We start from the raw sequence: 23578 nt of genomic DNA, 5'->3' as shown, positions 1-23578 counted from the left end.
TAGATTCATTTTCTGTAAAAGAACAATTTCTGAAAGGATATTTAACTAACTTTATTTTCTTCTCTCAACCATTCTTTTTTTTTTTAATAACAAAACATGTTTACTTATCATAACATAAACCAAAATGTCCACAATACTTCTCATGGGCATTCTTTTTTATTTAATTTTATTTATATGTGTATTTATTTCAATTTATTCACTTTGTATCCCCGCTGCCCCTCTCCCTTGTCTCCTCCCAGTCCCAACCCTCACTCCCTCTTCTCCTCCTATGCCTTTCCCTAATTCCCTGATAGGGGAGGACCTCTTCCATTTCCCCCTAACCCTAGCTTAACAGGTCTCGTCAGGACTAGCTGCAGTCTTCCTCTGTGGCCTGGCAAGGCTGCACCCCCACCCCTTATGAGGAGGTGATCAAGGAGCCAGCCACTAAGTTCATGTCAAGACAGCCTCTGTACCCCTTACTAGGGACCCACTTGGAAACTGAACAGCCAATGGACTTCCTTTAAACAGGGGTCTAGGTCCTCTCCATGTATGGTCCTTAGTTGGAGTATCAGTCTCTGCAGGCTCCCCTGGGTCCAGGTATTTTGGCTCTGTTGTTCTCCTTGTGGAGTTCCTGTCCCTTCCAGGTGTTTCTAACTCCCTCTTCCATAAGGATCCCAGCTCTCTGTCCAAAGTTTGGCCATGAGTCTTAGTATCTTCTTCAATACCATGGTGGGTAGAGTCTTTCAGAAGTCCTCTGTGGAAGGCTCCTGTCTTGTTCCTTGTCTTCTCCTATTTCTGATGTCTATCCTGTTTGCCCCAAAATGAGGACTAAGCATCTTCCATAGGGTCCTCCTTGTTGTTTAGCTTCTTAAGAACTATAGATTTTAGTATGATTATCCTAGTTTATATGGCTAATATCCACTTACAAGTGAGTATATATCATTTATGTCTTTCTGCTTCTGGGTTACTTCACTCAGGATGATCTTTTCTAGTTCCCAGTATTTGCCTGCAAATGTCATGATTTCCTTGTTTTTAATTGCTGAGTAGTATTTCATTGTGTAAATGTGCCAAACTTTATGTATCCATTCTTCCATTGAGGGACATCTAGGTTGTTTCCAGATTCTGGTTATTACAAATAGATCTGCTGTGAACATGGTTCAGCAAATATCCTTATTGAATGGGGCATCTTTTGGATAGCTGGATCTTGAGGTAGCACTATTCCTACTTTTCTGAGGAAGCACCAGATTGATTTCCAAAGTGGTTGTACAAGGCCACATTCCCACCAGCAATGAAGGAGGGTTCCCCTTTCTCCACATCCTCTCCAGCATGCATCATCCCCCAAGTTCTTGATCTTAGCCATTCTGATGGGTGTGAGGTGAAATCTCAGGTTTGTTTTGATCTGCATCTCCTGAATGACCAAGGATACTGAGCATTTCTTTAAGTGTTTCTCTGCCATTTGATATTCCTCTGTTGAGAATTCTCTGTTAGCTCTGTACGCCATTTTTTAATTGGATTATTTGGTTTATTGGTGTGTAACTTCTTCAGTTCTTTATATATTCTGGAGATTAGGCCTCTGTCAGATATAGGGTTGGTGAAGATCTTTTCCAAGTATGTAGGCTGTCGTTTTGTTCTGATGACAGTGTCCTTTGCTTTACAGAAGCTTTTCAGTTTCATGAGTTCCCATTTATTAATTGTTGATCTCAGAGCCTGTGCTGTTGGTGTTCTGTTCAGGAACACCTGTGCCAATGAGTTCTAGGCTCTTCCCTACTTTTTCTTCCAACTGATTTAGTATGTCTGGTTTTATGTTGAGGTCTTCGATCCACTTAGACTTTAACTTTGTGCAGGGTGATAAATATGCTCCTATTTTCATTTTTCTACATGTAGATATCAGTTAGACCAGCACCATTTGTTGAAGATGCTGTCTTTTTTTCAATGGTTTTGGCTTCTTTGCCAAAAATTAAGTTTCCACAGCTGTTGTGGGTTTATTTATGGATCTTCTATTCAATTTCATTGATCCACCAGTCTGTTTCTATGCCAGTACCATGCAGTTTTTATTACTGTTGCTCTATAGTACCTCTTAAGGTCTGGGATGGACATACTTCAACAAGATCTTTTATTGTACAGGGTTGTCTTAGTTATTTTTGGTTTTTTGTTTTTCCATATGAAATTGAGAATTGTTCTTTCAATTTATATCAAAAATTGTTTTGGTATTTTGATGGAAATTGCATTGACTCTGTAGATTGCTTTTGGTAGGATGGCCATTTTCACTGTTAATCCTGCCAATCCATGAACATAGGATATCTTTCCATGTTCTCATTATCTTCTTCAGTTTCTTTCTTCAAAGACTTGAAAAAAACAGGTCTTTTACTTGCTTGGTTAGAGTCACTCCAAGGTACTTTATGTTATTAGTGGCTGTTATGAATGGTGGTGTTTCCCTAATTTCTTTCTCAGTTCATTAGTCTTTTGTATACAAGAGGGCTTCAGATATTTTTGAGTTAATTTTGTATCCAGCCACTTTGCTGAAGGTGTTTATCAGCTAAAGGAGTACCCTGGTAGAATTTTTGGGTCATTCATGTATACTATCATATCATCTGCAAATAGTGAGACTTTGACTTCTTCCTTTCTAATTTGTATCCCTTTGATCTCCTTTAGTTATCTTATTGTTCTATCTAGGACTTCAAGAACTATGTTGAAGAGATATGGAGAGAGTGGACAGCCTTGCCTTGTCCCTGATTTGAGTGGGATTGCTTTAAGTTTCTCTCTGTTCAGTTTGATGTTGGCTATAGGCTTGCTGTATATTGGTTTTACTATCTTTAGGTATGTGCCTTGTATCCCTGATCTCTCCAAAACTTTAAACATAAATGGGTGTTGAATTTTGTCAAATGATTTTTTGGCATCTAAGGAGATGATCATGTGATTCTTTTTCATTCAGTTTGTTTATATGGTGGATTACACTGATGGATTTTCGTATGTTGAACCACCCCTGCATGCCTGAGATGAAGTCTACTTGGTTGTGGTGAATGATATCTTTAATGTGTTCTTGGATTTGGTTTGCAAGCATTTTATTGACTATTTTCTCTCAACAATTCTTAAGCTGTTAGGATGAATCTTGGAAGTTCCATCTTCAGTTTGTCTACATTTTTTAGCTTTTATGATTGTGTACATGTATGTTTGTGCATGACAAGTGTATGTGTGAACGCACATCTGTGAGGGAGTATATGTGCAGTGCTGAATGTTTAGGGCAATCAGAGCACTGTTCTCTCTTTCCATCGTGTGGGTTCCAGGGATCAGACTCAGGACATCAGGCTTGCATCGGGCTTTTATCCACTGTACTGTCTCACCAGCCACTCACCTCTACTCATATGGAACCTTTTAAAAGATCCAGATTGTGGACTTTGTTTTGCTTTCCATGGAGAATGTTAAGGAAATTAGAAACCCGCTAAAAGCTTCTAGAATTGTAGTATCTTAATTAGATGACCATTTTGGCCTGTAGCATGAAAAACACTGTCTGTATCTTCACTAGCTTCCATATATAAATGTAAGGGCCATCTTTTAATTCCTAAGCCTCAAATAGTTTTTGAGTTTCTAAACAACTTGAATGACTTTCGCCTTTATATTTAAGGTTTTTAAAAGCATGTATTCTATGACACTTGCTTTATTTTACAAAAAAATACTGTAAAAGTTGTGTGTTTAGTGTTAACCTGCAGATGGATTGTGTTATGTATATAGTATGATACTGTCTGTTGACAAAGACCAGAATGGGAAATCTTGTCTATAAACAGAAATGAGTTGTTACCCATGGAGTCATGCCAAAATAAAACTTGGTCTCAGTGTATGACGATTATAGCTATATCCAATATAAAATACCGGAGTGCAGTTCACCTCACCAGCCCACAAGCTACACAAACTGAGTGCAGGAAGGGTAAAATTATGTGTTGACCTCCCAAATGATGTTTTGGACCACTCATTTCCTTAGAATGAAATATGTCACCAAGGAGGCTTCCTAGCTACAAGATGGAAGGTAGAAGGGCAGAAGACTGAAATCACCTTCTTTTCCCTTCTCAGTGTACATCAAGGCCAGGATCCTTTTACCTTAAGAGGCCAGGCGTTCCTCTCTCCCACTGAATTGTAGCCCATGTTGTGTTTCTGTACCTACCTACATTGTCTGGGAAATAAACATCTGCCTCTTTAATTAAAAAACAAAGTATGTTAAATTTTTAAGTTGAGGTGGTATATGGCGCAATCAATATCTGTTGGTTTTGTTGGAGCTAGTTGGAGCTTGTCTATTTGTTTTTTGTCTTTAATGTGTCCTAGAAGTGATTGGGCTGTATGCCCACTTAAAAGCCATTGCTGTAGCGATCGATAGCATTTTATAAAAACAGTAATTACAAAGAATTGAAACTCCTATTTTCTCTGGAAAAAGTACTACACAATAGAAGAAATTTACCTCATAGATTTTTGAGGGCTTATTTCATTTTAAGGAAAAATCAGTTCCTTGTATTACTAATATGATTGAATGGATTTATTTGGTTGTAACTTAATGAGACTGCTATTTTTGTTTAAGTCAACTGTATCTTTTATGACTAAGAATAGTACAGAAATTAAAATTCAACACAGGTTGAACATAGATAATTAAACATGGGGTATTGCATCCAGAAATCCTTACCAAATTAGTTGAAGATTGTTACTATTCTTGCAGCTTATAATCAACATTCTCTAGTTATTAAATGTAGATTCTCAGTTTCAGCAAAGAGACTATTGATGGAGACTACATGTAAAGAAGTTGAAAAGGTCCCTTTAAATTTACTATTTAACCATGTCAAATTTATCATTAGTGCTTCAGGTAATTTTGTGTTTGATCACTTGTGACTTTAATAAGGATAAGGTTACTTTAGTGTGATACAAAAAAAATACTTTTATTCACTATATCCGTAATTTATTTGGGTAGAAAGAGCTGAAGAAAAAAATTGGATCTCTCGTTGGACAAACCAGAATATATTACTACTAACCTTTTTGTGATTTTACTCCCTTCATATTTGAAAATTTAACAAGGAAAGCTGGCCCAGTGATGCACTCACAGGAGAACGTAGGAGGGGGAAGCAGGCCATAGCGGTGCAAGGTCATCTCGCTCTGCGCCAAGTTCAATCCCCGTAACAAGCTGAGAAAGGTGGTCCTCTCAGACAGAAGAATTATTCAATTACTGTTTTTATACATAATCACTTTTTGCAAGAAATTTTTTGTATTAAATAAACATTGTTTACTCTGTGTCATAGAAGCTTGCAGAATAAGGTATTTTGCTCTATTCTCATGGCCTATGTATAAAAAAGACACATCTTTTCATTAAGAAGTTTTTTTCTTTAATTTCTTCTCAGCTGCACAAGTATTTTTTTTTCTAGCCAAAGAAGGTTTTTAACAAGACAAAGTTCCAAGCCTTGTGAAAAGTTTCATTGATTGGAAATAGTACCTTGTGCTTAAATGAAATTTCTGTTAGTGAACCGAAATGTAAAATCACAAGTAATTTCTTAAGTAGAAAAACTAGCCACAAGTCTCTGTTCATGTTAAGTGGTCAAGCCTTAACTTATGTGTAGAGCATGGGATCTCTCATCATGGAAAGCAAAAACAAAGCCAACATAACAGTTGTAACGCCTATATGGAGATTATTTGTTGATTTTTTTAATCACATTACTATTTTGGCCTTGAGATACACTTTAACAGCTGATGAGTTGATCCTTCTTCTGTACTGACTTTATTTCCAGCCTTCAGCAATCACCCAGCGGATAAGTCCCTGCTCAACCCTGACTAGCAGCACAGCCTCTCCACCAGCCAGCAGCCCCTGCTCTACGCTCCCACCAGTCAGTACAAACGCACCTGCCAAGGACTGCAGCTATGGGGCTGTCACTAGCCCCACCTCCACCCTGGAAAGCAGGGACAGCGGCATCATTGGTGAGTTTTTTATAATAATCATTTGGTAGACCCAGCCAGCCCACAGAGGAAGAGGATCCAAGCAGTCCTGATGGGACCTGATAGGCTAAGGTCAGATAGAAGGGGAGGAGGCTCTCCTGTATGAGTGGCTAGGGAAGAAAAGGGAGGGAAGGCGGGACTGGGATGAGATTAGGGAGGGTGCTACAATGTGATACAAAGTGAATAACTTGTAAAAAATAAAAAACAACAAAACAGTAATTATTCAAGCTTTAAGAGTTTAAAAGTTATATTTTGAGATATATATATATATATGTAAATGTCCTTGTTTTAAAATTCTGAAGCAATAAAGGTCAACAAATTAAGAAATAGTCATTCCTATTTACTTTTTTTCAGGCTGTACTTAATAAAATATAAAATGTTGTATGCACTGCTTTCTCTAGATTCCCATATTTCATCTCTACCAACAGTAGTTGTCCAGAACAGTTAATTCTTTACTGGTATAGTAAAGCTTTGTGAAACAGAGAACAGGTTAAGATTGAATGGCTAAAGGTCTGCAATTTGAGTTACCTTCAAGTCTGTTTGTTTCAAGTATGATCCAGTCCTTTGATGAGGTTTAGAAGCCCATTCTGATCTGTTTTTGTTTTTGTTTTGTTTTGTTTTGTTTTATCAATAAGAAATTCTGTTTGCTGACCTTAACAAAGTAGAATAAGCTTTTTATGTTGCTTATGATTCTGGGACCTTAGACCAGTGTGTTCTTATGGCAGGAAAAGAACCCAATGACACATGGCACTCTAAGCCTAAGTCAGAGTCTGCATGTACAAGGTGGCTCACTACTGAACAGAGACCACTAGCAGGAGACCCTTCAGCAGGCAGAGGAAATGCTCTTCTTCCTCTCCTTCTCCAGAGCAGAATTCATTCCTCCCCACTCTCCAGCCCACCCCACAGCTTGGACTTTTCCCACTTGCAGGTGCACAAATCTTCTGGTTGCTTAAACTGGGTTTTTGTCTGGAGTCCACTCCCAGTATGCAAAGGAAGGAGGACTCTGAGTGAACGTAGCCCTTCTACTAACAAGGCACCCTTGAGAGCCTGGCCCCTCGGCCCCCTGTACTGCTCAGACGGTGGGAACAGAGAGGCACTCTTAACAGACTGCAGCTACTGCCCAGGACATACCCAAAGAATTCCAGCAATAGAGCACCCAGGAAGATGCCTTTCCAATTCTTTGCCTTTCTTCTTTTGTTTTTATTACCATATTACCATACTGGTTTTTTTTTTTCATTTTTTAATTAATTAATGCAATTTACACCTCGGTCATAGACCTCTTCCTCCTCCCCTCCCTCTTCTCCTCCCAGTCCTATCCTCCCTCCTGCATTCCCCCTCCCCTATTCCTTATAATAGGGGAATTCCCTACCCAAACACCCCAGCTCATCTATTCACATGAAGACTGAGTTCATCTTCTTACCCTGGGGCCTGGGAGAGAAGTCCCATCAGGAGGAAGTGATCAAAAAGCAGGCAACATAATCCATGTCAGAAATTTCCCCCACCCCCCTAACTAGTGAACCGACATGAAGCCTAAGATACCATTGGCTACTTAAAAGTAGAAGACCAAGAATTGTCCTTGGTTGGTGTTTCAGACTCCATAGGCCCCTCTGGTCCCTGGCTGCTTGGCTCTGATGGTCTTCCTGTGGAGCTTTTGTCGCCTTTAGGTCCATTTATCCTTCCTCCCTCTTTTCCAGTAGTCTCTCATATCCTTGCCAGCATGTGTTGTCACTTGAAGTTTTGATCTTAGCCATTCTGATGGGTATAAGATGGAATCTCGAAGTTGTTTTGATTTGTGTTTTTCTGATGACTAAGTACATTGAGCATTTAAGTGTTTCTCCACCATTCAGTATTCCTCTGTTGAGAATTCTCTGTTTAACTCTGTATTCAATTTTTTAATTGGATTATTTGGTTTGTTGGTGTTTAATTTCTTGATTTCTTTATAAATTCTGGATAGTAGCCCTATGTTGGATATAGGATTGGTGAAGATCTTTTCCCAGTCTGTAGACTGCTGTTTCATTCTATTGATAGCATCCTTTGCTTTATAGAAGCTTTTCAGTTTCAGGAGGTCCCATTTATGAATTGTAGATCTTAGAGCCTGAGCTCTAAGATGTTCTAAGGTGTTCTGTTCAGGAAGTTGTCTCCTGTGCCAATGAGTAAATCCTATCTTTACTTTATGTTTAGAATTTTTTTGTGTTCTTACTCCTTCTCTTTATGTAACTATTTTTATTTTATTAGTACACTTTCTTATTTCTTGTATTATTTCTCCTTTTCTTTAAACTTTTCATTCTTGCCTTCTTTATTTTATTATTTTACTAATTTTTAAATTCATAACTTAATTCATAATTTATGTGTCTCTACAGGTTCACACTAAGAGGTCATTTGCCAAATGTTAAATGAAGTGAGTTTTCTTTGGGGCAGTGTGGTTCCGTGGTTCCTTCACCGGTAGTGCAGAATACAGGTTGCAGTGTCTTCCCAGCACCAACAAGACCCGATTCTCATGTAGAACCTTAGAAAACAGTTACAAAAAAAGAATTCACAAAAATGAAAGCATAGCTTCCAGCTATGCAATATGCAAGAAGACATTTGCAATATATGATGTGTTTCTGTGTCGTGTTACAGAACATCCTATTTTAAGAAAAGATTTAAATCTCCATATCGTCTTGGAATGTAGTCAAGATTTGAGTGTGGGAGGAAAAAAAGAAAAAGGAAGATTTCTTTTAAAATATGATTAAATCAGGAGAAAGAGTAATTGCTTCAGGATTGATTCCTTTGAGCATGAGTGAACATTTCTTTTAGTCTGTCATAACTGAGTTGGGGTCCATCTGTTAAAGCCAGATGACAAGATCCTACAGAGTACTACAGCTGATTACAATAGGATTGGCTCTTCATAGTATGTTTTGGAAACTCAGGGTTTTACAGATATATGCAAATGAGAATTATAAATAAAAAGAGAAAATTACCATCACAGAAAAATATAGGCAACCATTTGAAAATATTTTTTTTGTCAAAGCAGTGATAATAAACTTTTATGGGGAAAAAAAGGTGAGCAAGCATTAAACATCTAAAAATCCCAGCATTCAGGAGGTTGAAGCAGGAAGATTGCACGGTCTAGCCAGCAAGGGCTACACAGCAAGACCCTGTTTTTTTGTTTTTTTTGGGGGGGCGAAGGGAGTAAAGAAAAATAAAAAGTTCCTTTAAAAAGTTTTAATGTTTAGTTATTTAGTCTTTCTGTGTGTGCACATGTGTGGCTGGAGGCAAAATGTGATGCCATAGTGCACGTGTGGTAATCAGAGAACATATACGGAATCAGGTTTCTAGCTCTGCCTTTATGTGGATTCCAGGGACCAAGCTCAGGCCACCAAGCTTGCATAGTAAGTGCCTGTTACACAGTGAGCCCTGTTGCCCTCTCTTTTTTTTGTTTACATTAGTAACTGATTAATTTCTCCGTAGACCCCAGAAAGTTTGTCTATTAACCAACCTTAATTAGCAGTTAGGGGTAATAAATGGGAAACGAATGTTTTCTGTCATCCAAGAGTATTACCCTTCAGTACTATGAATGCAAATTGATATTTATCCTTAGACATCATTTTTCTTTCTCTTCCTGGGCTGCAAGTGCAGAGTTCAATTAGTAATATTCCTCTGTCAGTACAGAATAGTCTGTGTAAAGCCTTTTTCATTCTATTAGTTTCCATTTATCCTCAATCCCTTCTATATGTATTCTAATATGTTTATATAACATCTGAGATTTTAATGTATTCTTTCAAAGTGTGTTGCTGGTTGTGTGTGTGTGTGTGTGTGTGTGTGTGTGTGTGTGTAATGTATAAAGTGGCATGTTAATATGTCTATTATTTTTTATTTAAACTTTTGATTCTTTGTGAATTTCACATCGTACATCCCAGTCCTACACATCTCTTCATTAGCTCATACCCACCCTCTCTGCCCTTGCAACCTCCCCCTTAAAAAAAAAAAAAAAAAGAAATCTCATTGAAGCTGTAGAGTGTCACAGTGTGTCCCTCAGTATACCCTTTTGTCCACTTTGTTTGCAAATGCTCATTGCAATGAGTCATTGGTTCAAGGCCTCTGGCTTCTGCTATACTATCTCTACTGGATTCTCACTGGGACTCCTCTTGGATATCCTGTTGTTGCCCTGTGTTATGGATATTCTGCAGCTTTGGATCTGCAGAACCCTCCTTTTCATGTGCTCCAGCAGTTCATTGATGGGGTAGATGTTGGGGTGGGACAACTCACAGGCCTGGATCTGGTCCTGGGTTGTATCTGTACCACTGCCCTGGCTAGCTCGTTCAATGTTGTAGCCATCAAGCGGCAGCACCTCCTGTCCTCATGCCTTCAGTGCCAGTTCTACTGTGCTGCCCAGGGGAAATACAGGGTCTGCTCTTGCTCTCCTGACTACTACAGCTGGTGAGGGGTGGGGCCAGCTTTCCTTTCACACCTCAAGGCCAGCTCTCTTACAATGTTCAGGCAAGAGGTGGGGCCAATTCTGCACTGCCCTCAGACATTAATATGACCCTAGGTGGCAGCCCAGTCCAGAGATACCTGCGGGGCTAGGGACCAAGACTTTACCATAGCCTTAGATGGCATCACCAGCTGCTCACATCAGGCTTTTCTTCACTACCCTCCAGTCTCCAGTTCTGCCTTTCTTCATTGTGCACAAATCCTTCTTCTTTTTCTCTTCGGTCTCTCCACCACTTACTTACTCATCTTAATGGCACCTGGGGTCTCTGGGGGTCTGGGGTCATCTCAGGAATGGTCTCATGTATACATGCTTTGTGGCAGCAGGCAGGGGTTTTCTCAGCTTCCTCCCTGCCAGGCCCCATGGGGCCATGTTGGAGGTAGTCTCAGGCTTGTTAACCTGCCCGGGCTGGACTGGGGATGATCTGAGGTTTGCCCCCTGCCCAGGCTGGACTGGGGATGGTCTCAGGCTTCCTCCATGCCCAGGCCTGTGGCACCAAGCAGGGGTCATCTCAGCATGGTCCTCTAAGTCTTTTTTAAGAACTATGTAATACCCCTTATATCTGACTGCATCAAGTACGCTTGGCATGCGTGCTTCACATTTCACTATGAACATTAGCTTACCTCCACTGCCTCTAGCATTTGTACAAAGCTGTCCTCAAATTTCTGGGTCATGTAGTTTATGATTAATTAACTTTATAAAGTATGGCTAGAGTGTTTCCAGCAGTATATCAAGTTCCTTTTCATTTTTCTCATGTCTTTCTTATTGCTTGCTACCGTAATTCCAAAAACCCCAAACTACGAGCATTTTAAGATAAATTCATACCAAATATATTTAACTATAAGATCTCATTTGAACTGAGAGGTTATTTATAGTCTTTTCTTGCTTATCACATATATTTATATATTTTATGGTAAAAATGTTATTATATTTTATTTCAAGATGCTGATCCATAATCATGTATATATAGTTTTATATATGCATCTTAGCCTCTCTAAAAGTAGAAAGTTTCTGTATTCTGGAATATAACTGATTCAGAGTTTCACATATGAAATTGTAAACCTAGGTTATTTGATTTAACAATTTTATAAAACTAATGGTTATAAAATTATGTCTCTATTTAATTTGCATTTCATATCTGTATATCCCAATATATGTAAAACGAAAAGCTAAGAACAAAATCTTTGAGCACAAAGAGACCAGCAAGGAATAGAGGTAGGAGAAAAAATGCGCCACAGAAATAAGTAATAGTCAGAGAAAACAAAAGGATGGAGGAAGGAGTGAGTAGGTTCTTGTGAAGAAAGAATAAAAACTTGAAGATGCCAATATGAGGGTGATTAACAAATGAAGTTAAATATTTTTCTGTATTGGTTTTCTTTTAAAGATTTCCAAATCTGTATATGTTGTATATATGAATGCCACCGCATATCTCTGCTATTTACAGTATACATATCAATGCATGGACTCGTTTATTTATAATAAATACTGAGTAGGTAAAATGCATATAACAAAGTTTTATAATGTAAAATAAACACAAAAATAAATTCCATTCCTGCATCCTAACAGTTAAAAATCCAAAATCAGAATTAAGGAAATAGGTCCTAAAATACCACAAATTATAAAAAGGTGGCTCCATTGGTAAAGTACTTTCCATGAAGCATGAAAACATAAGTTCCACCCCTAGTACTCGTGTTAAAAAATACCACAGTGAGCTATTAGACATATAATATAGGATAAACATACTAAAACCTGTACACCTAAAGAAGCTAAGCAAGAAGGAGGACCCTGGGTAAGATGATCAATCCTCACTCAGAAAGGCAAATGGGATGGACATCAGAAGAGGGAGAAAATAGGAAACAGGACAGGAGCCTACCACACAAGGCCTCTGACTCTACCCTGCAGGGTATCAAAGCAGATGCTGAAACTAACAGCAAAACTTTGGGCAGAGTGCAGGGAATCTTATAAAAGAAGGGGGAGATAGATAGACCTGGAGGGTACAAGAGCTCCACAAGGAGAGCAACAGAACCAAAAAATCTGGGCCCAGGGGTCTTTTCTGAGACTGATACTCCAACCAACCAAGGACCATTCATGGAGATATCATAGAACCCCTGCACAGATGTAGCCCATGGCAGCTCAATGTCCAAGGGGGTTCCCTAGTAATTGGAACAGGGACTATCTCTGACATGAACTCAGTGGCTTGTTCTTTGATCACCTTCTTCTGAGGGGGCGGGGAGGTGCACCCTTACCAGGCCACAGAGGAAGACAATACAGCCAGTCCTGGTGAGACCTGATGGACTAGGATCAGATGGAAGGGGAGGAGGACTTCCCTTATCAGTGGACTTGGGAGGGACATGGGTGGAGATGAGGGAGGGAAAGTGGGATTGTGTGGGGACAAGGGAGGGGCTACAGTTGGGAATACAAAGTGAATAAACTACTGAAATTAATAAAAAATAAATTAATTAAAAAATACCACAGCGACCTTTGATCCCTGAGCTGAGGAGGCTGAGACAGGAGGATCCTTAGAGGTTGCTGGTCAGTCAGTCTAGCCTAATTGGTGAGCTCCACATCAGTGAGAGATCTTGCCTCAAAAAATAAAATGAAGAGCAACTGAGTAAGATACCCAAAATCAGCCTCTATAAGCATGCCAAAATATTTAAAATCCTATTTATATCAAACAGGAAACTAGAAATGCCTCAATTTTTAAACACTACAAATAGAAAAATGTCATCTCTGGAGTCTTGAAAACTTTCAAAATTCTAGGTATTTTGATCCTATATGGCCTTGATTCGCCTCAAATATGATATAATAATCTACCACAGAAATCATTATCTATGGCATCATGTTTGTTCCAGCAAAATATTGTTCTTTTATCTCATCCAAGTTGTCCTCTGAGTCATTGGCTGAGTGCTAGATCATTTTGGATTAGCTTTTCTCATGCCTTTCTCGCTTGTTTTTAGAAAAGCACAGGGTCACTACTAAGTTTGCTAGTCCTATACTTTCAATTTCATCATCTTTCCAAACTGTCTGCCTGTAATATTCAGCAATAGAAGATCTGAGGTAGACACTGACCTGTACGTATCTGTGTTTTTTAAAAGACTGGATACTTTGTTCATCAGAATGATTTAGAAGACCAAATGGCATTTTTCGTGTATAATTAACCTGATAAAGCTAACAATCACTTGTTAAGCAGAGACTGTGGTCCAGATAGAAATCACTGAATCCTTACAGTGTGTGGTGATCCTATAAGAAAGCTATAAAGAGGGCTAGAGAGTTGGCTCAAAGGTTAAGAGCACTGGCTGTTCTTACAGAGGTCCTGAGTTCAGTTCCCAGCAACCACATGATGGCCCACAACCATCTATGAGATCTGATGCCCTCTTCTGTCTTGCAAATACATGCAAATAGAGCACTGATATATATAAGTTAATACATCTTAAATTTAAAAAAAGAAGAAAGCTATAGAGAGCTAATAGGACTAACTGTTGAAAATACGCACATTTGTCAGAAAAAAAGTGTTTTCAAAAATTTTCATAAAGGTACTGGAGAGCAAAAGAGAGTGCAAACATGCACTAGGGGACCCAAGGCACTTCCTGAATCACATGTGCTCTGACCTGGACATAAACCACCAAAACTGTAGAGACAATCTTGCTTTCAAAGAGAGAGTTTCCAGAAATTTCCATTGGAATCAGTAATGCCCTCTGGCCAGCTAGCCAGGTCAGGCCGTCAGTCAACAGCCGGTCCTGGGTTCACCAAAAGAAGTTTCCAGCTTTAAGCAGCACATTACTTATTTCACTTACCAGCCTTTGTCTTGGTCAGTAGCCAGCACCAGTTTTCCAAGCATCTGTGCAGATAAGCATAGAATGGTTCAGCCTGGCTATAAAACAACTTTGTGTACTCTACTGTAATAAAGATAGAATTTCTTCTTCCTCTTAGGAAACTGAGATTAAAAGTAGTTGTTCCCCGGGTGTCTTAGTCAGGGTTACTATTGCTGTTGTGAGACCCCTACAGATGCTACAGACCCCTACAGACGCTCAAGTGCCTGAGCACTGTGAGCACCATGACCAAAGGCAAGTTGGGGAAGAAGAAGTTTATTTGGTTTGCATGTCTGGAGTCACAGTTCATTAAGGGAAGCCAAGGAAGGAATTCAAAGTGAGCAGGAATCTAGAAGCAGGAGCTGATGCCGAGGCCAGGGATGATTGCTGCATTCTCACAGAACCCAGGACCACCCCCTCCCTGGGTAGGACCACCCCCTCCCTGGGTGGTACCACTCACAATTGATTGGGCCCTCCCACATCATTCACTCACTAAGAAAGTGCTGGACAGACTTGCCGATAGCCTGATCTTATGGAGGCATCTTCTCAGCTGATGTTCTTGCCTCTCAGGAGACTATAGCTGTGTCAAGTTGATATAGAACTAGCCAGCACAATGGGTCTAACACAAAAGATGTAAAAGGCAAAGCCGAGGCTGATTCGGGTTTGTATGAATTCAAAACCTGTGGTTCTAATTATTACAGTAAATGTCATAATTCTAAAGTCACTGTCAGGCAGATGATCCACGATTCCTACCTCTCATTAAAATTTTAGTTACGGGCTGGCCGTAAGGATCAGTGGGAGAAAGAAGGCACTTGCCATCAAGCCTAAACCTGTATTTGATGCTGGGACCCATGTGGTGGAAGGAAAGAACTAACTCTGGAAAAAGTTACCCTTTGACCTCCACATTCAGGTCAGGACGTGCACATTCCCACACTGTGAAATACTACTCCACAGCCACAGAATGGCTGCTTAATGCATCAAGATAATACCACAATGTCTTATATATTACCCATAGGAATGTAAAAGTGGTAGTATTACTTAGGAAAGTGATTTGGCTGTTTCTTACAACGCTAACCTTTTTATTTTTTTCTTTTTTGACGTGGATTCTCATATAGGCTAGCTTAAGACTTGCTATGCAGCCAAGAATGATCTTGAACTCAAGATCTTCCTGCTCCTACCTCATGAGTCCTGGAAGTACAAGTATGTACCACAGTGCTCCACTCTAGCAATTTTACTCTTCAGAATCAACCCCGCTGAGAGACAGAGCACATAGCTGTAATCAAGACACTTAGGAAGCTAAGGCAGGAGGATTGCTATGGGTTTGTTACTAGTCTAGGCTATATAGTGATTTGAAGGCCAGTCTGAGCTATAGAGTGAGACCCTGGCACAAAAAAAAAAAAAAAAAAAAAAAAAAACCAGCATGAGTGGTCGGTGTTGTAAAGTTATGCCCCATAGCTGAGACGCTATTGGCAGTTGATAGTAGATGAGAAGAGCTGGTTTCTGCAGGAATGCAGCCCCTGGTAGGTTGCCCATGTGCTGATAGCCCTACACCCAGATTCTACCTACTGGCAGGACTAAGTGAACTTAGTGGGTTTAATAAAGGAGTATTGTTGAAATGGAAAAGTGGCAAATTGTGGGAAGAGTTAGAGGGAAGAGCCAGGATGGATTTAAGCAAAGCACATTGGATACCTGTATTGAATTTTCAAACAAAAATTAAAAACAAAACAAAACAAAAAAAAACATAAAGAACAAAAGGAAAGAATGAACCTAGAACCAGACTAATGGTGCAGGCCTGTAATTCCAGCTACTCGGGAGGCTAATAAAAGAGCCTGCCTATGCAACAGAGTGATCTCAAGCATGTGGCTTAATGGTGGCGTAATTGCCTAGCATGTTTGAAGCCCTAGATTCAATCCCTAATACTGCAAAAGTAAGCATGAAGTCAGCCCAGGAGAAATGAAATGGTGTATGTTAATAAGAAGCAGCTTTATTCATAATAGCAGAAAAAATCCAAACAGTCATCAAGGGTAAGTTATTATATAAAATATGTTATCACTGTACCATGAAGTGTTATTTAGCAAGAAAACTAAATAAGTTATTAATAATACAGTACAAATTGACCTCAGAAATGACCTAAATGAATGAAGCTAGATACAGAAATGAGACAATGTATGGTTCTGGTTATAGGAAGTTCTAGAAAGGATAAATTTATAGTGCTCAAAGTTAATTAGTTTGCTAGGACTAGAATGAGACCAACTAACTACAGATAGGTGCAAAAGAACTGTGGGTTAGTATACATTTTCTAAAACTGAAATATATTGATAATTGTGTCAGTCTATAAATTTGCTAAACACTGATTATATTATGGTGGGTGCATTCAATATATATAAAATATATCTCAGTGAATCTGTTTCAAAATCTAGTGGTAATTTAATTCATAACACACTTGTCTGTAAGACTATGGTTCCTGCATACTTACACCCCCTTCCACACATAAACAGCAGTAGACGCAGACATGCTGTGGAGGCAGCTTTTGTTCTGAAACAGCACTTTACTGTACATCAAAGGAAGAAATTGGAGACGATCACGCAGGGGGATCTTATTTACTTGAAACTGTTTTCCCATTATTCTTTGTTTTACTGGAGAATAATTAAATCTAGAAAAAGCAGAAATAAAGATACATTAAGAATAGTGGAAAAGAACACATAAATTTTTATTTGGGAAGTGGTAATGTTTCCTTTCTTACTTCACTTGTGGAAATTTGCACATACAGATGTTTAATTTTTTTTTTTTTTTTTTTTGAGACAGGGTTTCTCAGTGTAGCTTTGGCTGGCCTGGAACTCACTTTGTAGACAAGGCTGGCCTCGAACTCACAGAGCTCTTTCTACGTCTGCCTCCCAGAGTGCTGAGATCACAGGTGTGCACCACCATGCCCGACTGTCAGATGTTTAATTTATAAAAAGCCAACCTAGTTGGCATGTTATTTTGGGAGCTTTGAACTTGTGCAACTTTTAGTGGCAATATTTAGGGTTATTGCATTCTCTGATATATCAGTCACTGTGGAAATCATTATGGAATGTCTCCAAAAACTAAAAATACAGCTACCATCCAATCCAATTACAACACTCCTAGATTCTCGAGTGATGATTTTAAATCACAACCCGTTTTCACCATAAAATAGTTAAAAATGCAGATAATTAAGATTAATTTTGCTGTAAATAGCATTATATTTAGTGATTTTCTTTGCATGTATTGTCTCTTTTGTGACAATGTTGCCCTTCAGGGGTTAAGCATTTATCTTCACTGCTGCATCTTGATACCCACCACATAGTTACACAACAACTCATTAGATAGTAGGTAGTTAAAATGAGTTAAAAGTTACCCATACATGTTAGCGCATCAGTAAGTGAAATGCTTGAAATTTTAAGTGGTGATGGTTATTCAAAGAATTTAACTTCTGATATTTCTGTACCTATTGATTCTGATTCAATAAAACCAAATTGTGCTTAATTTTCAAAATACAAGCAAGCTCTATAGAAATCATTATGGAATACCTTCAAGAACTAAAAATACAGCCACCATCTGAACCAGTTACAGCAGTTCTAGATTCCCAAAACAGTCTGACATCATGCCACAGAAATACTTGTATATCCATGTTTTATTTTAGTGCTATGCTCAAAAACCAGGAAATGGAACCAGCCTAGATGTCCATCAGCAGATACATAAGGAAAATATGATCTATAGCAAATGTGAAATCTTACTCAGCTTTAAACAGGAATAAAATCATGTCATTTGCCAGCTACTCTAAATTAGTCAAAGCTAGTGACCAGTTTTAATGAGTGTAAAATTGTTACCTAAAATGGCTGAAAGCTAGGGAAGAATCATATTAATAAAGGTTATCATTTGTTGAAATCCTGGAGTATTATTGAGAAGGCCGCCTTCTCATAAGCTGAAAGTTCAAAGTCTACTTAATTTTTTGGCAATAGCCTTAAAGGAAAAAAAAAAAGAAGCTTAATTGGTCTCTTCCACTTGTTTCCCACACAAATCAAAAAACTTTACCAAGTCTTAACATACCTAAAAAAATATAATATAATACTGGGAGATAAGTGAACATTTACTAGTGCCAGCATGCAAAATAAGTTCTATACTTTAGAACTTATATATGTTCTAAAATATGTCATCTTGTACTTTGTTTTTTGCAAAGTAAATCAGTTCTTTACTTAAATGCTTGCCCAGGTAATATGTTTATTTATACCCTAGGTAGAAATATTTTTAGTATAAGTACTATAAAAATTGCACTGAAGAATGAGCCCATTTATTTTCTGCATCTTGTTAACATTTGCAGCATCTTCCAAAACTGCCGGAGTAGCACAGCCAGAAATAGTTTACTTTTCACTGTTTCTCTGTGCTTCTTGCAGATGGGTGTTAGCCTGTATCCTTTCGTGTGTTTTCTCCTCTTTTCAAGTGTAATTACAGAGTTGATACTAAGTTGTTTGGTTGGTTTTATTTAAGCTTTCTTTATTCTCATGTGCATGGATGTTCTCCCTGCATGCATGTCTTTGTTTCATGTATGTGCCTGGCACCCAGGTAGGCCAGATTAGGGGATTAGGGTGTCAGATGCCCTGAGATTGGGTGTAGCTACCATGTCATGTAACTCCAGGTGCTGTGGTTGGAACCCAGATTCTCTATAAGGTGTTCTTAACCACTGAGTCATCTCTTCTGCTCCCGAGATGCCAAGTTTTTTAATTGAAATACAAAAATAAAACACTGAAAATACAGTAGCTACCCCCTAGAAATGTACAGTCTTGTGTAGGAATCAAGGCATTGTCAACAAAAGAATTGCTACAATATTAGTAAGTGGTTAAGACCCCAAATAGTTACTGAAAGGCACTCGCTTCCTAATGACAGTGGGCAAGACACCTAATTTTTACCAGGCATCGTTTCTGAATTGTGCAATGGGGATAGTAACACCAGTCCTGCTTAGAGTGTTGTATCAATGATCGATTGGAATGTACAGTTACACAATTTAAAAATTACAAGTAGGGCTGGGGTGTAATTTGGCGGTAGGTTTAGGTTTAACCCTCATTACCACTCATACAAAGTAGTAAATATGAATTCCAATATTATTAAATCAATAGTACACATCTGGGCTCTTCTGTTATTGTTATCTCCGGACCTCTTAGTCCCCTGAGTTATTTCAGTCCCTAACATGTTCTTCTTTTGAAAGACTTTCTCAGTGCCACAGCTGGCTTCTTCTTCAAAGTTGCCACCACCTACTTTATCCAACGTTTCAGCTCACCTTGGTTTATTCTTGTCTACAAAGACTGGCCAAGATACAGTAACACACTTTTCCTTGCTTCATTTTATTAGCTGCCTACACTTGGTGACCCTCAGTTGTCCATTTTTTTTTTTTTTTTTTTTGGTTTTTACAACTGATTACTATGAAGGAAATAAAAGGTACTAAAATATGAGGATTTAACTCCCAAAGTTTAGAGGTTCCCAAAAATGTTCAATGATATTCATAATTTCATTTCTCCTGAGGGGCTCCATAACATGTTCCTCTTCTCTAGTTTTGTTTTAGTTTGCTTTGAGACAGGTCTCATTCTTCTGTTCCAGGCTAGCCTACTGAATAGCCCAAGCTGGCATGAACTTGCCAGTGACGTCCCAAGTGTTGGGTTTATAGGCCTGTGCCACCACTCTCACTTTCTCCCGAAATTCTAAGTTGAATCTCTTATTTCTTCACCTTTTCTAGTTAAGTTCCTTTTAATCTCGTTTTTTTTTTCTTAAAGAAAAGTTTAAATTTTATTTTGTAATTCATCTTCTTTTGTATTATAAAATCCATAACTCCACTTAAATTTACAGAAAGAAAACATCATTAAATAGGATTATGGAAATTACCTCCTAAGTTTATTTCTTTTCTTTGGATTTGATACATTCAAATTATAGGAGGAGAACATGAACTAAGTTTAAAACTCTCCTGGGATGGTATCTCTTATTCTTTTATAGTTATTACTAAAAATTCAGTAATTTAGACTTTACTGTTATTTTTTCTTTCATTTCTGGGGTTATGAAAATGTTCCTGTTCATGTATAATTATTAGAAAGCTTAGATAAATTCTAGAAGACCTTTCAGTTCTGGTTTAATTAAAATCATTATTCTTTCGCAAGCCACTTACAAATGATGTGCAAAGGATTAGAACTGAGAGGAATTGTACAAGAAAGGCTTGTGTCAACTCCTTATTTGAGCAGGTTTTTTGCTACTGTATTAATTTCTACTTAGTTACTGTTTATTTTGATCATGTGTTTTGGTAGTGGTGGTGGTGGTGGTGGTGGTGTGTGTGTGTGTGTGTGTGTGTGTGTGTGTGTGTGTAAACATGAGCCAGGAAATGAGTAGGAAAAAGAAAGAGATAAGAGGAATAGAGACAGTTTTGGAGGGGAACTGTTGGTGATCTCTAACAGCCCATAAAAATATGTAGATACCTTTCTGATGACTCTAAAATTTTACCTTTGATAGGACTTGTTCTAGGTCTCTTGGTACCGGTCTATGAATTTGCTTATTTCATTTAAATAAAATGTTAAATATATGTAAGATATGGTTGTGTAATGGTTTCAGTTATTTAAACTTCTGGAGGTAAATGACTTTGGGGGATAATGTTAGTGGTATTCTTCTCTACTTGTAAATTTTTAATCAAACAGATTAATATTTCCTTTTGAATTAAAAAAACATGTTTTATTTTTCAGCTACATTGACAAATTATTCTGAAAACATGGAGCGTACAAAATATGTTGGAGAAAGCAGTAAAGAATTAGGATCTGGAGGAAACGTAAAACCATGGCAGTCTCAAAAATCCAGCATGGACTCCTGTCTGTACCGAGTAGATGAAAACATGACTGCCTCCACATTCAGTCTGAATAAGATCCCGGAGAGGAATTTAGAAACCGTCCTATCACAGTCAGTACAGTCTATTCCTTTGTATCTCATGCCTCGGCCAAATTCTGTAGCAGGTAAGTTGGTTTTTGGTTTTAAGAGTGCTTTACTGAATATATAATGAATAAAAATAAGACAAGTCACCCATCCTTTTATGTTTCAGTAACATACACACATCTTTGAACCTATGAGAAGGTTCATCTTCTCCATTAAGTGGTTTCCTAGTTCTCCTTCCATGATATGCAGAAACACATACAAAATCAGAGAGAGGGACAATAAAGTATGCAAACCAGTTCATCTTATTGTAAAAATTTTTTATTTAATTAGATTTTTACTTTGATACTAATTACGGTTTATTCACTTTGTATCCTAGCTATAGCCCCCTCCCTTATTCCCTCTTAATTCCACCCTCCCTCCCTCATCTCCTCCAATGCCCCTCTTCAAATCCACTAATAGGGGAGGTCCTCCTCCCCTTCCATCTGACCTAGCTTATCAGATCACATCAGGACTGGCTGCATTGTCTTCCTCTGTGGCCTGGTAAGGCTGCTCCCCCATCTGGGGGAGGTGATCAAAATGCCAGCCACTGAGTTCATGTCAGAGATAGTCCCTGTTCCCCTTACTAGGCAACCCACTTGGACACTGAACTGCCATGGGCTATATCTGTGCAGTGGTTCTCAATGCATGGTCTTTGTTTGGAGTAGCAGTCTCAGAAAAGACCCCTGGGCCCAGATTTCTTAGTTCTGTTGGTCTCCTTGTGGAGCTCTTGTCCCCTCCAGGTCTTTCTATCTCCCCCTTCTTTCATAATACTGCCTTGCACTCTGCCCAAAGTTTGGCTTGAATCTCAGCATCTGCTTTGATACCCTGCTGGATAGAGTCTTTCAGAGGCCCTGTGTGGTAGGCTCCTGTCCTGTCCCGTTTTCTCCCTCTTCTGATGTTCATCCATTTGCCTTTCTGAGTGAGGATTGATCATCTTACCCAGGATCCTCCTTCTTACATAGCTTCTTTAGGTGTCCAGATTTTAGTATGTTTATCCTATTTTGTATGTCTAATAACCACTTATAAGTGAGCATATACTATGTGTGTCTTTCTGCTTCTGGCTACCTCACTCAGGAAGATCTTTTCTACTTCCCACCATTTGCCTGCAAATTTCATGATTTAAAAACAAGGATAACCATTATTTAATTGAAGCATATTTTGGTGCAGTTTGCACAGCAGAAGTCATCATCCATTGTTTGAAGGTGTAGCAAGCAAGCAGGCAAGACACCCAGCTTCTTCCTTCTCTCAGTTCAGTATTGTCACAAACTCTCACTGTCTTAGTGTAGAAGTCCAGGCACCTTCATTTCCACCTCAAACACCACTAGCAGCAGTCATGAAAGAATAATACAGGAGGGTAAGTAACTGAAATTCTAAGTCATTTTCCTCAACCACTACGTGGCAGTGGTGTCAGGAATATTTTTAATACAGCTATTTTGCTATTTAATTATTCAAAGCAGGAGTTTTACAGAAATGACCATCCTGACATTTTCAAATGTATCATCATCTACACTTTTTCCAGATGACAAAATAAAAATTGTATTTGCCTTTCTGGTTCTCCCAATGAATGACTAGACAGTTATATTTCATGATGTGGAATAATAAAATATTTATTATCATTAGACTTACTTTTCAGGGATAATTATTTGGTATGCAGCCAATACGAAAGTACCCACCTATAGTCTGGAGGTGTAGACAAAAAGATCAGGAATTGAAGGCCAGTGTCTGCTACATAGTAAGTTCCAGACCAGCATGAGGTACATACATAGGTCCTATTGTAAAACAAACAGTGAAATGATTCATTATGTTGGCGATGGCCTCCCTTTTCTACCTGTTCTTTTGGTTCTGACCTCAGGGAGATGATCAACATCTGTTATCAGACCATCTAGATGGTTCTTCACTTTTATATAGTGAGGCAAATTTTCTCTCATAGGTAGATTCCTCTACATATGTTGATCCTCATATAGTTAAGGTGCCTCTCCTATTGCAGCCAAGTGTGTCTATCACCTAGCCCTCCTCATGTTGGCCCATGGAAGTTGGTATTCAGGGAATTGAAATATATTTGTCTTCTGGATATTCTTTTTGTCCTGAGTGATAAACATGCATTTCTGACTTTGAAGTTTTCGCGTCTTCTCCCATCATCCAGGCTCACTAATTAGGGTGAGTTATGAGATCCTTCACTACTCATAATAATGAAATACCACTTATAATCATAGCCACAAACCTAAAAGGAAGGCCTTGCTGAGAATTGATGAGTATGAAATGCAACCAAAATTATTGCACATTAATGATGGGAGTCTATTATACATTGGTATTATTAAAGCTTTATATATATTACCTAAAACCTACCAATTATATGCAGAATATCTGTAAAAAAAATAAGAGCTTCATGAGAAGTATT

The 23578-nt window shown here is 38.5% G+C and overlaps 1 protein-coding gene across 11 annotated transcripts in view; it reads left to right on the top strand.

Moving 5' to 3' along the window:
- Tanc2 (tetratricopeptide repeat, ankyrin repeat and coiled-coil containing 2) overlaps nt 1–23578 on the top strand; it is a 304530-nt gene that overhangs the window by 155749 nt on the left and 125203 nt on the right. For all 11 annotated transcript variants that reach the window (XM_060386550.1, XM_060386548.1, XM_060386546.1 and 8 more), the window contains 2 exons: nt 5736–5922; nt 20958–21221. In XM_060386550.1, the coding sequence (XP_060242533.1) occupies nt 5736–5922; nt 20958–21221 (451 nt within the window). The remainder of the gene's footprint in view (nt 1–5735; nt 5923–20957; nt 21222–23578) is intronic.

This window comes from Meriones unguiculatus, chromosome 7 (assembly GCF_030254825.1).
Source record: "Meriones unguiculatus strain TT.TT164.6M chromosome 7, Bangor_MerUng_6.1, whole genome shotgun sequence".
Lineage (NCBI taxonomy): Eukaryota > Metazoa > Chordata > Mammalia > Rodentia > Muridae > Meriones > Meriones unguiculatus.
Note: the sequence above shows the minus strand (reverse complement) of the source record. Positions and strands in the feature narration are given on the sequence as shown.